General features: G+C 42.8%; 1 protein-coding gene across 1 annotated transcript in view; it reads right to left on the reverse strand.

Moving 5' to 3' along the window:
• Positions 1-9,746: 9,746 nt before the first annotated feature.
• P4HTM (prolyl 4-hydroxylase, transmembrane) overlaps positions 9,747-20,684 on the reverse strand; it is an 82,485-nt gene continuing 71,547 nt past the window's right edge. Inside the window, exons 7-9 of the mRNA XM_073591834.1 lie at positions 19,582-19,672; positions 16,453-16,576; positions 9,747-13,611 (exon numbers count right to left, since the gene is read on the reverse strand). Coding sequence (XP_073447935.1) covers positions 13,394-13,611; positions 16,453-16,576; positions 19,582-19,672 — 433 coding nt within the window. The 3' untranslated portion in view covers positions 9,747-13,393. The remainder of the gene's footprint in view (positions 13,612-16,452; positions 16,577-19,581; positions 19,673-20,684) is intronic.

Below are 20,684 nucleotides of genomic sequence, written 5' to 3' on the forward strand. Positions count from 1 at the left end.
TATAATACTAATAGTTACTATTACATACTAATATATACTATTATATTTACTATTATAATACTAATAATTACTAATATATTTACTAATATAATAATAATAATAATAATAATAATAATAACTACTACTATATTTATTAATATAATACTAATAATTACTAATATATTTACTATTATAATACTAAAAATTACTAATATATTTACTAATATAATACTAATAATTACTAATATATTTACTATTACAATCCTTATAATTACTAATATATTTTCTAATATAATACTAATAGTTACTAATATATTTTCTAATATAAATTCGTACATTTAGAACTAATAAGTAAATAAATGTAATAATTAGTTAATTAATTAGTGAACTAATATTTACTAATATAAATTAGTAAGAACAAATTGTAGTTATCAGTAAATAACTTGTTATTAGTTACAAGTTAAAACCCCTTTTAATGCCAGACCTGTTTTTGCATATTTTGCACGTGGTTAAAAAAGCCATTTTCGGCCTAAAGATTACATACAACTCCCAAAACATATATTTTCTGAAAGCAGACACACTGGAGAATAAAACAATGGTAGTTCCATTTCTTTTTTTCTATGTCACATGATAGTGGTGCAACAATTTATGAAGCACAAAATGTCAGTAAAAAATACACTAAAGTTAATTTTAGGGCACATAAAAGCAATAAATTACCCAGTTTTTGGTAAAATATAAAAGAAAAGGTTGGGTCGAGTAAATAGATACCAAACATGTCAAACCTTAACCACTTGCCGACCACCTTATAGCGGTTTTACCGCTACAGGGCGGTGCAGGGGTATATATACATGATCCTGCTCTTCCGGGTACCGGGCGCAAATACACGCCACTGGCAGCTCGCTCCCGATGCGGTTCTACACAGCGGGTCCCACGAACCTGATGTCCGCCTATGTAAACAAGGCAGATCGCCGTTCTGTCAGTAAGGAGCTCATGGATCCTGTGTTCCTGCAAAGCAGTGACACGAATTTATGTCTTCCTCTAGTAAAAGCACCTCCCCCACACTACAGTAAAACACCAGCTAGGAACACATTTAACCCTTTGATCGCCCCTAATGTTAAACCTCTGCATATTTTTTAGCACTGATCGCTGTATTAGTGTCACTGGTTCCCACAAAGTGTCAAAAGTGTCAGTTAGTGTCCGATAGTCTGCCGCAATATCGCAGTCCTGCTATAAGTCGCTGATCGCTGCCATTATTGGTAGAAAAAATAAATAAATACAAATTCAATAAATGATATTCCATTGTTTGTAGACGTGATAACTTTTGCACAAACCAAGCAATCTACGCTTATTGGTATTTTCTTTTTTTACCAAAAATATGTAGCAGAATATATATTGGCCTAAACTGATAAAGAACTTTGATTTTTTACATCTTTTTATTATTTTATGTTTTATAGCAGAAAGTAAAAAAATATATATATATATATATTTTTTTTTTAAATTGTCGCTCTTTTTTTGTTTATAGCGCAAATAATAAAAACCGCAGAAGTGATCAAATACCACCAAAAGAAAGCTCTATTTGTGGGGAAAAAAAAGGACATACATTTTATTTGTTTACAGCGTCGCACGACCGCGCAATTGTCTGTTAAAATAACACAGTGTCGCACTCGCATCGCACAAAATGGCCTGCTCAGGAAGGGGGGGGGGTAAATCTTCTGAAGCTGAAGTGGTTAAAGCTGCACACGCCTGTGAAAATTGAAAATAAACTTTGGTACCCGAAATTCTCAATAGGCAAAGCTTTAAACACCTTTACAGGTCATCAGTTTGGAGTTAAATGTGAATTATAATCCTAGAATTATTGTTCTCACTCCAACGTTTGTGACGACACCTCACATGTTTGGCGCCATTGATGTTTACATACACACGCTTGCCCTGCGCTTTTTATATATAGGGTGTGTACGGGGGTGATGGGGCGCTTTCGTTTCTTTTTTTTTATTTATTTATTATTATTTTTTTATACAATCTTTTTTTTTTTTACTTTATTGCTATCACAAGGGGGCTAACATACCCCCTAAGTGCTAGCATTGAACGTGGGCAGGTGACAGGTCCTCTTTATGGAGATATTGGGGGTCTTTTAGACCAATAATGTCTCCCCTGCCCTCCAGTGCAGCTATTCAAACACAGATGGTGTTTATATAGCTGCATCCTTAGCTACACTAGCCGAGAAATGACAGCTGTGACCCTGGAAGTGGCGTAATACACATCACTTCTTTTCACGAGTTCCTCCTGCTCTAACCAGGGAAGGAGTTTCCCACCGTCCCAAGCTCCCTAGTGGAATGGGAGAGCCCAGGAACTGTTGCGGGTGCTACTGGCCCTGCTGGCAGGGAGAGTTGCTCTTTTTGAGAACGCCATAAAAGTGTAGTTCAGCTTTAAAGCAGAATTAAAGGCAGAAGTACACACCTGTATTTCAATGGCCCAATGCCTGCAAGGTCCCTCACTGGCATCTTTTCCCCGGCTTCTTCTGGGTGCCAATCTTCAGCCTTCTTGATTGGCCAGTGCAGGATGATGCCGCAGAGTCATTCGTCCTGGTACACTGGCACCGTGGAGAGGCAGGCAGGGGGATGAGATCATTATTTCCACCTCAGCCAATCAGAAGAAGTCTGACTCAATTTTTTTTTTCTGGCAGCAGTTAAATGTACTACTGCTGGAACCAGCACACTGCTTGCATCAAGGCTGAGGGCTCTTGAGAGGAGTAATGAGGCAGGGTGCTGTGATGCTTTCAGGACGCTATGTACAGTACAGCACCCTGACAGCCTCTCACCAGCCATGATCTTCCTGTATTGCATAGTGATGCACAGAGACCCAGTGATGTCGGATATAAGAGAATACAAGGCTTAGTTTTATCTTTGTGTTTGACTAATTCTAGTTGGTAGCTGTTTCATTATTCTGTTGACTCTATTAGATAAATAATTATCACAGACGTTTATTCTATCTTTGAGGACCAAAGAGATTTAGTGGGGGGGGGGGATCACAATTTCCACCTCAGCCAATCAGAGAAAGTCTAGTATTCAATGATAAAATGACAAGACTTCTCCTGAATGGTGGAGATGCATTCAGCCTGACTCTATTTTATTCTGTCAGCAGACAGGAAGTTAATTGTACTACTGCTGGAACCATCGCACTGCTTGCATCAAGGCTGAGGGCTCTTAAAGAGGAACTGCAGTCTGCTCACATCATTTGTAATAAAAAAAATTTGCCATTCTGAAGCTTCCCTCCAACCACTTATTTATATATATACAGTGATACTGTACTTGCCAAATATGCTGCAGAAATCTCCCTCCACTGAGTCTGGCTGCAGCCATTTTAACTGTGGGCAGCTGAAGCTGCTGCCTGTTCACTTCCTGGATTTACACAGACACACACCTCCAGCTCTGCAGCTCTCATTGGCCCTCTTATGACTCACCCCCCTCCCTTCCTGGCAAACTCTCACACAGTGAGAGAGAGAGCTGTGCATGACGTCATAAGCCTAGGCTTTTTATCAGACAAGAAACAGGAAGTGGACTGTATAAGGTATTTACTGGCAGAAAAAAAAATGTTTTACTATCCAAAGTTAAAACAACAACAAGGGCAGAAGATTTAATAGTTGGAAAAATGAAAAAATGACCAAAGTTCCGCTTTAAAAGGAGTAATAAGACAGGGTGCTGTGATGTTATTAGGAATGTACAGCACATTGCCGTCCCTTACCACCAGCCATGATCTGCCTATATTTCATAGCGATGCACAGAGACCCAATGATGTTGGATATAAGAGGGTACGAGGATTATTTGTATCTTTGAATAATTCTAGTTGGTAGCTGTTTCATTATGCTGTTGACTCTATGTGATAAATAATCATCATAGAAGTTTCTTCTATCTTTGGGGACCAAAGAGATTTAGTGGGGGGGGGGGGGGAGGGAGTGTCTAGCCAGTGACTGGCTCTAAAATAAGCTGTGTTAAGAAAATGGAAATTTCATTATCATGTTGATGAGGGGGGAAAAGAAAAGCCCAGGAATACAAATAGGAGCAGATTAAACGTCATCTTTAATTAGCGATGGACAAAAAGATATTAAAAAAGTAACAAACATTACAAGCCATAGATATGTAAACAATGTTTATTTTAACATTAATCTGACAGTGAAACAACAGTATGTACTAAACAAGCGACTACATAAAGTGAAATTGGTGCAAATAAATAACAATTCATCTTTTAACAGAACTTTGTAGCACAAACAACCTGATACGTTGTAAACTGTAAACTGTAAAATAGGAAATGGCGGTGAGCAGGTGCAATTCATTCACAGAGGTCAGGCTTCAAGCATCACCGTTGCATAATATTGCACTTACAAGCATCCGTTTGATTGGACGGTGTGTGTGAACTATACAAAGGGTTCTCATTTGTATTTGTGGGAGAATCTTTGTTTAAAGCATAAATGAGCAGCCATACCAGAATATACCATGGAACTGTCACCAACGCACCGGGCCATGTTCTATAAAGTTTCTTAAAGCAAACCGCCATGTTGTAAAGTGTTTAAAGTTGTAGTCCTAATATAAACCCATTAGAACTACTTATTGCATATGAGCATTAAATAGGACCCTATCAATAACTGGCCATAAATCACATAATTCCACTAACCTCAAATACCTTTGCCTCTGATTTTTGTAGTCATGTGACCTCTGCACTTCATTATCCAAAGTGGGCAAAGATTAGTTTCAGCATGTGATCAATCACAAAGCCTGAGCATTACTGTATTTAAAACATCGCCAACATTCCTTTAGACATGCATGCCTCTCCAGCTGGCCAGAGAGTGATACAGACTTTAGCTGTGCAATCTGCTGATCAGTCGCGTGAGTACAATCAATCAGAACTGCTTCTGGGACAGATTGCACAGCTAATGTCTGCAACACCCGGGTAACCAGAAGGAAGGCGCAGGCACATCTAAAGGGATGCTGTGGATGTGTTCTTTTATGTGGGCTCATAGCAGAGCTCAGCTTCTCTCCAGGGAAAAACTGGGCATGTGCAGTGAGAGTTCAGCGCAATGCTGAAGATGGGGATTCGGCTGGAATAGCGCTGCCACACTGAATATTTACACGTCCTTTCAGTCCATTGACAATAATTTCACAGGATTAGGATTTGTACGTAGCTCTTTACTTTAACTTTATATTAATATACATAAGGCTATCTACCGGAGACTGCAGCTCCTACTGTACTTCCCGCTCACTTCGGAGATCTGCTGAAGTTTTGCTGGTGTCCTAGCTCCGCCCCCTTTTCACTCAACCATTTACAGAGGGCATGTCCACAGGCAGCCTTTCATTGGTGGCAGAGTGCAGGGGGGGGGCAAAGTAAAACAATAAAACTGCAAGCCAACATTTCAAAGTCAATCACACATTTTTGTAAACATAACTTATGTGGAGCATAAAGGAAGAAAAGAACCCAGGTGCCGCACACCATCAGGACCCAACAGTCACTATAGTAGTAATCCACTGACGCGTTTCGTCCCACCCACGGGGCTTGTCATGGAGAAGCTTTATGACTGAGCCCTGTGGGCGGGGCAAAACACATCCTTCATGACTAATCCCAAAGGTCAGGGGCTTGGCCTGGACAGAGCTGGGCTGAGACTGCTTCTACTATAGTGACTGTCGGATTCTGATGGTGTGTGGCACTCGCCGTTGCTTCCTTCCTTCCTTTATACTGCATGCATTTGAGCCAGGATGGGCTCTTCTCAGCCTGCACCTTCAGCGTGAGTCACCAGACAAGGACACACAGGAACCTCAAGCGGCACCCCTATTTTTTTAAGCGTTGCTTCATAATAATGTATGTGGACTCAGAAGAAGGGCTTATCTGGTAAGGCAAAGGGCCCACTGAAATCACTAGTTTTGGGTTTTAGACCCACCAGGGACATTTGTATATTCTCTTTGCATTTGTGTGGATTTCATTCAGGTTCTTCACACAACCCAAAAACACACAGATAGGTTAAATGGGACCTCTACTCAGCTAAAAATGGCCTTTCTGGGATGAATACATAAAGAGTAATGGAAGGGACTAAGATACTTATCATTCCTGGAGAAAATGCTGCTTCGGGTTGGCTTTAGTGTCAGTCCCATAATCAAAAAGTCCCAGGCAGGGCCAGGACAAGGGGTGGGCAGGAGAGGCGGCTGTCCTGGGTGCAATAATTTATTGCAGGGATGGGGGTGCCCTGACCCTAACTCTTAGGGACTGGGGGACATAAATTGGCATCTTTTGCCCTGGGCGCTGGATGACCTTGTCCCGGCAATAGTCCCAGGTATTAAGTCCTATGACCTGATTTGATGGGAAGGTTCAGAATGTATTTTGTCTGACCCTTTTCCTTCAGCAGAGATGATGTGACCAAAGTCACAGGCTTATGGTGGCGCAATTTGCACTGGAGCGAGTCTGGCGCAGCAGTTTCTCCAGAATGGGTCATTATTTAAGTCCTTTTTTATTTATCCAGCCTAGCAAGGTTGTTGACACAACTATGAGTTACAAGATGACCAGTGATGGCAAATCATAGGAGTCCACAAAGGTCTTATACACACCTAACCTTCTGAAAAAAAAAATAGAACTGGCAGATTGCCGGTCCGGCTCCAGCATTTAATACTGTTAAATGTAAACTTCTGAAAGTGAAGCCTTGATATGTGTACATATCTGCCAAAACTTTTTTCTGTTAAGTGAAGTTCCAGTTTATATAGAATAGTCCAGTGTGATATAATCCCAACACCACAAAGTCTTCCAATGCAATTTTCCAAAATCGTTCACCGCTTATGCTAAAAAAATAGATGTGCCCTCACCAGGAGGTATTTGACCACTTTTTACAGATGGGTCAAAAAGCGCTTTGTTGCTCCCAAAAGCTGGGGTCCCCCCTGGGGTTTGCTCCAATACCTCCTCAAATTTTTGAAGTCACTCATACATAAGATAGATAGATGTAAAATAGGATAGTGCAGTTTCGTCCAAAAATGGCATCTTCAGGAAGTGACCCAGGAAGTCACTTCCTGAAAACGCCACTTTGGGCGAAACGTACCATTTTTGTTAGCACTAGCACTTTTGGAAAGTTGCATTGGAAGACCTTGTGGTGTTGAGATTATATTACACTGGACTATTCTATGTAATTTATTAATTTTTTCGCCTAAGTTATTGTTTGTATGTAAGCGCCAAACCTTTATTGTATTTTTTGTCACAAGTGGAGTTATTCCTTCTTAAAGGGGCAGCTATGTTTTGTATATAAACGGTTTATTATAGGCACTATACACTGGCTTAATATTATTTAAAAGTTGCAGTTTAAAGTACACTATGTGGGCAAAACTATGTTGACCCCTCTACAAATGACTGCATTCAGTTTTTTTCCAGTAACTATATATATATTTTCAAAGAACCTCAAACCAAGAAAACTCACACTGTAAGGAGAATGAAGCTGCTAACCTGATGTTTAGGTACCATTCAACATAAATAATTTGTAATCAATTTAGGCAGCGCTGAATTCTCCAATAAAAATGAAGAAAATTTGTAGCATACATGAGGACATCACCGCGCTTAAGCATGCACCTACGCATTTCGTCAAAAAAAAATTAAGTAATTCGAAGAACTTTTTTTGAGGTTGTTTTTGTGCACTGATATGTATATGATTTATTAATGAACTAACGATTGATTCATTTAATGGTATATGTATTTTGGTATGTACAGTAGGCACTGCTTCAGGGGGTTCACACCATCATTATTATTAGAATTTCCTTAAAAGGGGTGTTAAGTTCCATTTATGAATTTATAGGCACAAGCACTTTAAGTGGTTTCATCACTGTTTTCATTTTTTGCCCTTTTGATTGGGGAATTTAGCGCAGTTGATTACAAAGGTTTTTCCAGTGAAGGAGGCTGTTAATGCTTCAGCATACAAATACATACGGTATTAGATATTTGTGTGCTTCCAACCTTGTGGTAAGTTTGGTGAAGGTTCTTTTCACAAGATACCTCTCCAGGCCTTCTTTTGGATCATCCTTACTGAGTGCTGGCTCAGCAGAGTCTATTCCGCCCCAGCAAACTACATTAAAACAAAATAAGCTGCATATCCATCACATCTTTTTTTTTTCCCTTTTCTTCAAAGAGCTTTATTGCAACATAAGTACATTCACAAGGCCAAATCAAGGCTCATAGCTCTCCACCAGGCCCAGCTTCTTTTCTCTCAATGCCCTTTAGTCATAGCCATAGACTAAAAGTTATTTGAAAAAAAGTGGGAAAAAAGACATGAGATATGTGCAGGTGTGGAAGAACTCAAACCTACTGTAGGATGAATTGGAACACTGTGAGCCAGATCTACTCATCCAACCTAACCTCAAAAATATTTTTTTTCCATCAGAATGGGCACATAATCTTTTAAAAAGCCTTTACAAAAAAAGTAAAGGCTGTTATAACAGCAAAAAAAGAAGGGTGGGGGTAACTCTATGTTAATGCCCATAGTGCAATGGGACATCAGACAAGCATATACAGTATAGTAGTGATGGACTGATGTCCACAAACTTTTTAATATACAGTATATAGCAGTGGTTGTCAACTAATGAGCTAAAGGGGGCCTCAAATGCAGCCCCTGACATCACCAAAGGCCCGCACATAATGTTCAATACATGTAATGCTGGAGAGGACTGTCAGACTGCAGACCTAATTGGAAAATGAGGGTCAGAGAGTGAGGATAGGATACATGGTTGGCTGTGGAGATGCTGCAGAAGACGATACGAAACTGGGAACATGTTACATGAGGCTAGTAGATATTAATGCTATTACCCTAAATCAAATTTCCTGGGGGGGAATCCCCAGGCCCCCACCCAGCCACCCCCCAGCCAGCCTTCCATCCATCCGACAACCACCAAACCCCCCCCCCCCCGGTCGCTCGATCGCCGCTACCCACCCCATTGAGCTCCGCTTCACTCCCTCACCCATCGCCCTTCATCCCTGCATCTTTCTCCCCGAGTCCAGGCCCATAGTCCCGGGCAGTCTCCTCCTGGCCAATTAGGAGTCCTAAAATCTGGACAATGGGGTCTTAGGACTCCCGGCCAATTGGGTCTCAAGACCTGCTGATTGGCCGGGATTGGCCAGGAGGAAAAACAGGAAGACATTAGCGAATATTAATTCACTAATGTCACACAACAGGGTGCGCTCAGGGCACAGTCCTCTGCGCCCCGAGACCACCCTTTTTTGAAGCCAATTAGAGCCTCAGGCTCTAATTACCTGCTTCCAAAAAAAATCAAAACATTGAAATCCATGCGTCCGGCGCCCCGCATGTAGATTAGAAGGCCAGATGCATAGATAGGGGGGGCGGCGCCTGTGCACCCTGCATGAGTGGCCGCCACTGCTGCTGAGGCCTGAGGGCCATGCATCAGATACCCAAGGGCCACATGTGGCCCTTGGACTGCAGGTTGGGCACCACGGGTTTATAGTGTCATCCCTGCTGACAAAGCAAAAAAAAAAAAAAACACATCTAATATAACTGACTCTCAGGGGACTGAGAATTATTTGCTCATCTGAACCACCACATGCCTTTATGTATGGTCAGATCAAGAAGCGCAATCTAATGAACTTGTCCAGTTATCAAGGTCTATGCAATTTACAGTATATTTGCCTCAAATTAACTCTATGAGCCCCCTAACATTTTTCCTATATGAGACATGACTTAGGAAGGGGGTCTACTATTTATGCAGCCAGGCTTGTAAAATACTTTTTAAAAGTTTGGTTAAAAAAAAAAAAAAAACTGAAACAAACTTGAAATACAGTTGTCGGAAGACGATATTTGTGCCGGCCTGTGAATGAAATGTTCTGATTATATTGCACGATAAGAAAGCTAAAGTGGACCTGTCACACACAGAGGAACTGTACTTATAGTCACGAGACTGCAGCACGAAATGGACATATGATAGACTCGTTTACAGAGTTTTATGTTTATGATATGATCTGAGCTTATAGCATCCTTGGCCTTCCTATGATCAACTAACTAAAAGCATTATCAATCAAAGTTTGCTACAGCACACCGATCGGTATATGTTCTCTTAAAGTGGTCCTGTACACGCAGATAGACATTCAGTATAAAGAGTAAGAGAAGGGTTAAAATGTTGACTTTTTTGGAGAAGAGGATGCTGCAGACTACCTGCAGTGTTGCTGACATAACTAAAAGCTTAGACATTTGGTCACATGATCCCTGCCAAACAGGAAGGACAAGAGCTAAGACTTCAGCAGAAATCATGTGACCAAAGGTTTTGGTTTATTGTGACCAGTGCTGGGGGAAACCTATAAATAATTCTTTAAGTAAAGGTCTATTTTAACTTAAGTTAGGGCATTCAGCTTCTGATGAGGATGGCCCAAGAAGATTTTTGTCCATTAGGATGTTGTATGGACATCCCCATTCCCCATCCCCACCCCCATGGGTTAATAGCCCCTATGGGGCAGCAAACAATATGAACGTCACTGTCCACTGCAACTATAAGCTGCTAAGCCACTTATGTCCATGGCCAGATCCTCCACAAGGCAACTTGGGCAGGATCCTAGGGCCTGGTAAATGTCTTGGGGGCTCAGCTACTACCTTAATGCTGATGCACTAAACATGGTGATTGCACAATTTTTTACTTTACAAAAGAGGATCCACTCATTCCACTGGTAGGCAATTGGTATCTGATGGGGTGGTCTATGCCATTACAGACAATGCAGATGGGGTAGCTTCTCTATGCCTGTTGCAATACTTATCCATGTCAATCAAAGGGATTAGGAGGAAGCCATGCTACCTTGCCTTGAGCTCCATTCTTCCTTAATCCATTTCTGGGTATGGAAGTAATACGGAATAACCAACCAGGGTTCTAAGTGTTGGGGGAGGGCAGTTATGGGCTTTGCAGGACCAGTGTGTTCTCTAACCATAAAAGGTTTTGTGGCTGCTACAACCCTATAGCAGAGCTCTACCTAACTGCCTCTTAGGAGGGACCTGCTAATATCTTACACCCCTTTGATGCTAAATTCTATGTCCACGCTCTAGTCATCTGCTCACCTCTGCTTGAGAATGACACTTGAACTCTTGTAGTAATATTGCACTTGCACAAAGACAATATATAAACTTTAGTGAAATATGTAACACATACAACTCTTTAAATAAATAAAGCTATGTGATTTTTGATACTTCAGCTTATATGGTGTCCTGAACATGTCTTTTTTTTGATATGCAACACCATAGCAATAATAAAGTGCACCTGTAACTCATAAACTGCGCAGGCAGCCATCTTGTGGACTGAACTAATACTGAACCTAGTGACATCACCATGGCGGTTCACATCACACGCCAAGGTGATGCCACCAATTCCCTGCTAACAGGACTCATCCTTTAAAAGCTGGTCTCACCCACAAAAAGGCTGCCTGCTTTGTGACTGGTACTCTTTAAAGAGTCAGTTCACCCAAAACTGACATTTTTGGGGTTTCCTTGGTGGGTAATGACATGCTGAATCACCCAGTCATCTGTGTGGCTTTAGAGAAAAAAGCCTCCCTAGTGCAATTTTGCCACACCTTGGCAGTCCCAAAATTTAAAGCGGAACTAAACCCATTGATTTAAATGGAACTAAACCCATTGATTTAACAGTTTAAAAAAAGTTAAATTCAAGGCATGCTAGGAATACTAACCGTCAAATTTGCTTGTACTGTCAACCAAACTGCCAAACCATCAAATGGCTGGCGTCATAACTGACACTTGCAGATTAAAGTGGAGTTCCACCCACTTTTACAACTCTTCAGCATCCCTCACTAAACTGTGCACTGTAAACGAATTGGATATTTTTACATTTTTTTTCTCAGCACCTACTGTATATCTGCTGTATTCATTTTTCACTTCCTCCTCCCTGGCCGTGGCCCATCGCATCACTTCCTGTTTGCAATGCCTTCTGGGAAGGGGCGGCAACTTCCTCTGACACTGCCGTTGCTATGGAAACCTGACCTGAAACCTATTACACTGCTTGTGCTGCACTGAGCATGTGTGAGATCTGCAAGGATGAGATCCAGGAAGAAATACAGTCTGGCTTCAGATGCCCACACTTAAGATGGCCACGGCCTGCTGTAAGTTTTTAAAATAACAAACTACTGCTATAAACTAACAAAACAGACCTTAGTTTACAGACTAACTTTACTAGAATACATTAAGCTTGTATATTATAGGGGTATTTTTATTTAAAAAGTATAATTTCGTCCAGAACACCACTTTAAACAGCGGCTTGGATGGCAGCTTCCTTGGCTAATAAAGATAGGAGGGTTAAGTTCCACTTTAGGCTGCGTTCACCCCTAGGCGTTTTTCTGCTCTAAGCCTCAGCTCTAAAAACGCCCAACATGACAAATCCCATTCATTTCAATGGCTCCTGAGCATTCGGTCGCCTAAAGCAAAATGCCCGTACATGAGTTTTACTGCTTTTACATTGGTGACCTTTTAACGGTGGAAATGCCTGTACAAAAACACTGAAAAACTCTGCAAAAACGCCCAAAAAAACACCAGGAAAAAATACTTGTAAAATAGCAACGCCTAGATGTGAAAGGAGCCTTAACCGTTTCCCAAAACAGTTACATTCCCGACATGCCATGATTGATAACTGTCACATTTGCTTGTGTTCTCATTCAAACCGCCAAACCATCACATGGCTGGCGTCATAACTGACCCCATGTGCAACACCATGATACTTGCAGATCAAACAGAGGCCAAGATGGCAGCTTCTTTGGCTGTAAAGGACAGGAGGGTTTAGTTCTGACCTTCTTGCAGCTGCTGCAGTGGATGGGCGAAGTTGGGAACTCAAGCACAGATGTGTATCCACGCCGAAAAGACACAAGAAGCTGGTGGGTAATTAAACCCACCAGCATCTGTCAAAATTAAATATCAGTTTAGGATGAACTGACCCTTTAAATCTGTACAGCTACCTTCATTCGAATGCATATGAATGCCCTGATGTAATCTTTAATAAATAGACTTTGTTCTCTTTGTACCATGATGTAGATAAAATAAATAAATAAATATGTGTCTCTGTCTCATGCTAAAAAAAACACTAAGCACTGATTGGCCAGCTCTGGGAATCTCTTTCCATGTAACTTTTCCATGATGCAATTAAAAGGGACACAAGAAAGTGTCCATTATCTTACGTAATCCTTAGTGCTCAGTCAACCTCTCTCATACCACCGGAGCCAACGGTGGTACGTTCCGTGCACCCCTGCAGCGCGGGATGGCTCTTCCCACTTTGGTGCGTACATGCAGTTTGCGTTATCCAATCCTCACAAACCTGAAAGAGGAACAAGAAGCGGAGGACACTGAAATGACCGGGCAAGTGATGGTGGCACTCTACACCTTCATCTAACCCTAGCTGGGCTGATCTCCAGGTCATAGGTCAACGTGCATGTCCCTGTAAGACTTGTCCACGGTCCACTCCTTCTGTATCTCATTGTCATCTTTGGCATAACGAGCCATCTCCTGCTGGAACCAGAGCTGGCGGGACTTGTTGGGGTCCACATTGATCCAGTTGTTGGCGATCCATTTGGTGCCTTCTGTCACCAGGCAGCCTCCGTGTAGAGCATAATCGTCCACATCTCCCACCCAACCTGACAAAAAAGACAAACTGTGAATAGCGTTGAAGAACTCCATTCTAACAATAAAATGGAAAGCTGTTTTAATTGGTTGATTTGTTAAATTCACAAAATATTGAAAATGAACACCTTTAACTTTTTTCCCACCCAATCAGAGAACAGATAACAACAATAAGGAACGAACACCTTGTCTGCATGGGTGGAGCTTGAGGGGGTCACAGGGGTCCCTATGGTGCCCTTGCGGCCTCCCTGTCACATTAGGTTTTACACTGTGTTGTTGGGCAAATGTGCATAGGTAATTCAGTATATTCAGAGGGCCCGAGCCAGCCAGGCAGGGGCCCGTCCAGGCCCTCTGAGTTTCCGGCTTCACCTACACAGGGTGACAGGGTAAGCCCTTTCCCCCATCGGCAGACTTTTTTGCTTAGCCACCCCGCCCAGCCCAATACAGCCCCTCTCTCCCCGCCCCCTGCTCAACCGTGCATGTGCACAAAAGGTGGGAACAGACAGGCCATACTCCAAGCTGCCGGGTGCAAGCAGTGGGCTCTTATGTGAATCTGGAAGTCAGAGGGCCCACTCACTCCAGCAGGGGGCCAGGCCCTCTGAGTTTCCTCTTTTTTATACAAGCCCAGCAGCTCATAGTGTGGCCTGCCTGTCCCCACCTTGTGTGTTGCGGTGTATCTTGGTGCATGGTGGAAGCGGCGGGTGGTGGTGGTGAGGGGGCCCAAGGTCAACATTTCATGGCCCACAATCTTCAAGCTACGCCTGTATCCCTCCCCTCCACTACAACATTTTGATTGACAGAACAGCTTACATACAGTAGGACAGGGATGATTAATAGTAGCTGTATTGTCTAGTTTAAATCAGTGGGCTATGATAAAATAGGGAGAAAGAGTGATCAAAATAATTCATTTTTAAAATTCTTTCAGAGTGTCCCTTCCCTCCAATCAGCTCTCAGAGCTTTTCTCTCTGCAGAGTGTAACTTCAGCTCTCTGCCCCCTTTTTTCTGACAGCTCAGACAAGCTGTATAAATTCTTGAATTTGAACTGATGTAGAGAAGAGAAGACTGCAGATAAACAGGTACAACCTATGCAGGATGATTTGTTTAATCTCTGTGTATCTCCTGAGGCCAATCATTTCACTGGGTATACAGTAACTCACATAAATGAGTACACCCCTCACATTTTTGTACATTTTTTATTATATCTTTGCATGTGACAACACTGAAGAAATGACACTTTGCTACAATGTAAAGTAGTGAGTGTACAGCTTGTATAACAGTGTAAATTTGCTGTCCCCTCAAAATAACTCAACACACAGCCATTAATGTCTAAACCGCTGGAAACAAAAGTGAGTACACCCCTATGTGAAAATGTCCAAATTGGCCCCAAAGTGTCAATATTTTTTGTGGCCACCATTATTTTCCAGCACTACCTTAACCCTCTTGGGCATGGAGGTCACCAGAGCTTCACAGATTGTCACTGGAGTCCTCTTCCCCTCCTCCATGATGACATCACAGAGCTGGTGGATGTTAAAGACCTTGCGCTCCTCCACCTTACATTTGAGGATGCTCCACAGATGCTCAATAGGGTTTAGGTCTGGAGACATGCTTGGCCAGTCCATCACCTTTACCCTCAGCTTCTTTAGCAAGGCAGTGGTCATCTTGGAGGTGTTTGGGGTCATTATGTTGGAATACTGCCCTGCGGCCCAGTCTCTGAAGCGAGGGGATCATGCTCTGCTTCAGTATGTCACAGTACATGTTGCCATTCATGGTTCCCCCAATGAACTGTAGCTCGCCAGTGCCGGCAGCACTCATGCAGCCCCAGACCATGACACTCCCACCACCATGCTTGACTGTAGGCAAGACACACTTGTCTTTGTACTCCTCACCAGGTTGCCGCCACACACGCTTGACACCATCTGAACCAAATAAGTTTATCTTGGTCTCATCTGACCCCAGGACATGGTTCCAGTAATCCATGTCCTTAGTCTGCTTGTCTTCAGCAAACTGTTTTTGGGCTTTCTTGTGCATCATCTTTAGAAGACAGTCATGCAGACCAATTTGATGCAGTGTGCGGCGTATGGTCTGAGCACTGACAGGTTGACCCCCCCCCCCCCCCTTCAATCTCTGCAGCAATCCTGGCAGCACTCATAGGTCTATTTCCCAAAGACAACCTCTGGATATGACGCTGAGCACGTGCACTCAACTTCTTTGGTCGACCATGGCGAGGCCTGTTCTGAGTGGAACCTGTCCTGTTAAACCGCTGTATGGTCTTGGCCAACGTGCTGCAGCTCAGTTTCAGGATCTTGGCAATCTTTTCATAGCCTAGGCCGTCTTTATGTAGAGCAACAATTCTTTATCTCAGATCCTCAGAGAGTTCTTTGCCATGAGGGGCCATGTTGAACTTCCAGTGACCAGTATGAGAGAGTGAGAGCGATAACACCAAATTTAACACACCTGCTCCCCATTCACACTTGAGACCTTGTAACACTAGCGAATTACATGACACTGGGGAGGGAAAATGGCTAATTGGGCCAAATTTGGACATTTTCACTTAGGAGTGTACTCACTTTTGTTGGCAGCGGTTTAGACATTAATGGCTGTGTGTTGAGTTATTTTGAAAGGACAGCAAATTTACACTGTTATACAAACTGTACACTCACTACTTTGTAGCAAAGTGTCATTTCTTCAGTGTTGCCACATGAAAAGATAGAATAAAAAATTTACAAACATGTGAGGGGTGTACTCATTTTTGTGAGATACTGTATGTAAGGGTTTACATCCACTTTTAGATCAGCAAGCAGCAAATGACATCATGTGCTTGAGCAAGTGTTGGGTGTAATATCACAATGGGTTACCTTTGCCATCCGACAGATAATTGTACCAGAAGACAGCTGTTCCTTGCCGGGGTTTAATTCTCAGGTTCCCCTTGTCACAATGTTTCCTTGTATCTCTCAGATCAATGTCATTCTGGATTAAAGACTGAAACAAAATAGGCACATACAATTACAGCAGCCATTTTCAAGGCTCATTCTGCCCAAAAAGTAAATCTGAAAAAAAAAAAGATTCTGTTGTGTTGAATGTTGAACAGTGACAAGGGCCACCCTAATGCCGCGTACACACGGGCGGACTTTTCAACGGACTTTCCGAATGGATGGACTTGCCTACACACAATCAACCAAAGTCCGACGGATTCGTACGCGATGGCGTATGACTGGACTAAAACAAGGAAGTTGATAGCCAGTAGCCAATAGCTGCCCTAGCGTCGTTTTTTGTCCGTCGGACTAGCATACAGACGAGCGGACTTTTCGATCGGACTCGAGTCCATCGGAAAGATTTGAAACAGGTTTAATTTCTAGGTCCGTCGAACTTTTGGGGGAAAAAAAGTCCGCTGGAGCCCACACGCGGTCGAATTATCCGACGGACTCCGGTCCGCCGAACCAAGTCTGCCGTAAAGTCCGCTCGTGTGTACGCGGCATAACAGAAAGAAACTCTCCGCACTCCAACAGCATATAGATCCCGATTTATTGAAGCACGCAATCACCATGAAGTTCCCGCCTCAGATCCCCCACTCTTGGGAGGTCCCCAGGACAGGGGACTTTATAGGGATTGTTTGCTTCCATTAATCAGAATCCATGTGATGCTCTTGGAGTACATAGAGATTTTTTCTATTTGTTCATGTTTTGGAGCACGGAGGCTCCCTGATTCACCTGCACCCAGCACAGAGACCAGAGTGAAAGTAACTAGGCTGGGAATTGAGGAGATTGTTTCTATCTAAGGGCCACCTGAACCCTCAGTTAGGAACTCACTATATCAGTTGCATTCATAATAATATAAAGGAAGTGAAGGATCCAACAGGGAGAGGGAGACCCCTTTGCCATGGCTGCAGTGGTGGGCAGAGCTGGAAAACAGTAGAGCAGATATCTCACCACTAGTGTTTCAGAGATATAAGGAGGTGGTGGGTAAATCAATTCTCCAGCCCTACTTCTCCTGTGGGTCACAAGTGTGCACTTAGTTCTGCTCTCCTGTGACCCAGATTCAGCCGACAGTGGGCTAAAGTCAGCTGAGGCCAAGAAGCCGGTCCAGGCTCTGCCGGGATCCCGACAATAATGTTGGGATCTGCCCAGATGCCTAGACTGACCGCTGAAAGCCTGAGCAAACCGTTCTGCCCCCTCCACAGCTTGGCACTTCAGTGAGTACCGAAGAGGATGAGTACAGAGCGGTGACCGACAGTCGCTGCTCAGAGTGGACCCAATAACTGAGCGATCATCCGTCTTTGATCGCTCAGTTCTCGAGCGGAGCTGGCGGATCGATGCTGCATCTACAGTATATAGGCGAGTATAAATGTTTTTGTTTTTTTTTAAACCCGCACTTCTCTTTAAAGCATCTGTTTTGGGTGGACTGATCCCTTATTAAAAATAAAGAACAAAAACAAAATCGGTATAGTGAAGCTGATATAGTTACAAAATTTGGAACAGCAAATCAAACCAGAACTTCAACTCCTAAACCTTTCTCCAGGATCCCACCTAAGGCTGTTAATGAGAGCAGATATGTAGGCATTTAGGCAGATGATCGCTGCTGAAAAGAAGAATCAGCCCCTTTGAACTCTAAAGCCTCGTACACACGATCAGATTGTTGGCCAACAAAACCGTGGAATTTCGTCTGAAGGGTGTTGGCTCAAACTTGTCTTGCATACACACGGCCACACAAATGTTGGCCAACAATTACGAACGTAGTGATGTACTACGTGGTTTTTCAGCTCTTTGGCGCCACCCTTTGGGCTCCTTCAGCTAATTTCATGTTAGTAGAAGTTTGGTGAGTGTTGATTTGCGCTTTTCTTTTCGCGTTTTTCATTTAGCGCTTTTCAGTTTGTTTCTGAACGGCCGTTCGTCCACCAGACATGTTGAATCGGAGGAGATAACGTGTTATTTATTATTGGCCTTGGAGTTATTGCTTTGACATTATTTTTTTGGTTGAATAAAAATGATTTGATTTGGTAAATTTTCTATAGTTTTGGATGCATAGAATGCACTTTTTGATTAAGTTCTATTGGCATATAGCATGTCTCATTTTTTTTTTATTTTTTTAATTCACAATAAAAAAAATTGTGTAGAATAATACTTGGCTATGTGTTTTACTTCAAATGACAGTTTGGGAGTAGGCAGTTACATTTTAAAAAATACAATGTAAAATTGACAAGGGGCACCAACATAGTTGTATCTTTGATCTTAAAAACTACGGGATAATGGTGTTGTGGTAACTTTCCCAAATAAAAAATAAAAAAGCATAATAATATTATTCTTGATATCACTAGGAAAAAAAAAGCCTTTGAAAATGTATTTGCAATAACTCCATCAGTATCACCAGCAAAGCAGCTTCATTATTATCCCATTAAAGAAGAAGAGAATTGTGCGCTGCATTTGGAGATTTCATAATTTGCCACGTCACGAATGTTAATTCTCCATTACGAACGCTAGTTTACAAGACCGACCGCTTCTGCTTCCGAGCATGCATGTTTGTACTTTGGACTTTTGTCCAACGGACTTGTGTACATACGCTCGGAAAATCCGACAACACACATTTATTGGTGGAAAATTTGAAAACCTGCCATCCAACATTTGTTGGCGGAAAGTCTGACAACAATTGTCCGATGGAGCGCACACACGGTCGGATGGTCCGCCAACAGCCTGACATCCAACATTTCCCGTAGGAAAGTTCGATAGTGTGTACAGGGCTTAAGCCTCTCCTTTTGCAGAGATCACATGACTAAGATGCCTAAGCATTTGGTCACGTGACTGCATGCATTGCTACAATGAAGCAGCAGGTCCAGAAGACATTTTTACTGGAAATTTCGGTCAGCTTTTGTAATTTTTTAAGAGAAGTATGGGCAGATTAGTATAGGGCAGAGGGAGAAGATGACAGGTGCACTTTGATAGCAAGATGCTCCTCTTTTTTGCTACTCGCATAACAATGAACACGTGACTCACCATCTCTTCATAGGTCCGGTTATCAGCCACTGGAAAGGTGGTCTCTCCTCCCCCAGTAACATTGTTCAGGTAAAAAAGGACGGTCACATACCTACGAATCAAATCATCATTATTGTTATCAATATTATTATACAGGATTTATATAGCGCCGACTGTTTGTGCAGCGCTTTACAACATTAGGGCAGACAGTACAATTACAATACAATTCAATACAGGGGGGGAATCAGAGAGCCCTGCTCATTAGAGCTTACAATCTAGGAGGGAGGGTCAAGTTAAATCATCCAAGTCATTGGTTCAATATTTGGTCAGGTTAGAGACAGACTAGAATTCATAGCCGCACAACGCACAATGATGTATTCACTTTAACTCCCTCAAAACTTTCATAACTGTAAACTATTTTTCAAAGAGAACCTGTCACCACAACTTGTGTGTAATATGGGGGGTAGCTTTCTGTAGAGCAGTTAACTGCTTGGGATACCGCACACCTGTAATCTTCAGCAGGGCTAGGACAAGGTGGTGGCAGGAGGGGCAGCCTCAACAGGTGCAGAGCCCTACCAGGGCACTACACCGCATGCATGTTCCAGATCAGTGGTGGCAACTGGAGGACCATAGCTTCCCTTTTACTGGGCCGTGGTTTTCTGTCTGCTCTGTCACACCACCCTCCAACATACCCACACTTCATTCCCCTTGCTCCAACCGCCCACAACCAACCCAGAACCCATGCACCCCCAGCTGCTACAAAGCAAGCAAATGACCACTCATGTGCAGTGGACCCTCCATGCCAACTGTGGGCAGCCGGAATATGGGGGGGTGGGGGGGGTGGAACAGGGCAGTATGCCCATCTACACCATACATTAGGAAGGGGGGCGCAGTTCTGCCTCATTACCCTTTTTAGGTGCCAGAGTTGAAGATCAGTGCCAGATAGGTTCTATCTGGCACTGATCTTCAACTCTGGCACCTAAAAATGGTATTCTGAAGACAGGATTCTCCTTCTTCTGGTCACAGAGGGAAGTTCAAACCCCAGGATGCCCCAGTGGCCTCTTGATTAGTCTTGCTGGAGCTCCCCATGTTCAACTCACCTGGGGAGCCACCAGTGGGCACGA

The sequence above is a fragment of the Aquarana catesbeiana genome, linkage group LG07, assembly GCF_042186555.1.
Source record: "Aquarana catesbeiana isolate 2022-GZ linkage group LG07, ASM4218655v1, whole genome shotgun sequence".
Lineage (NCBI taxonomy): Eukaryota > Metazoa > Chordata > Amphibia > Anura > Ranidae > Aquarana > Aquarana catesbeiana.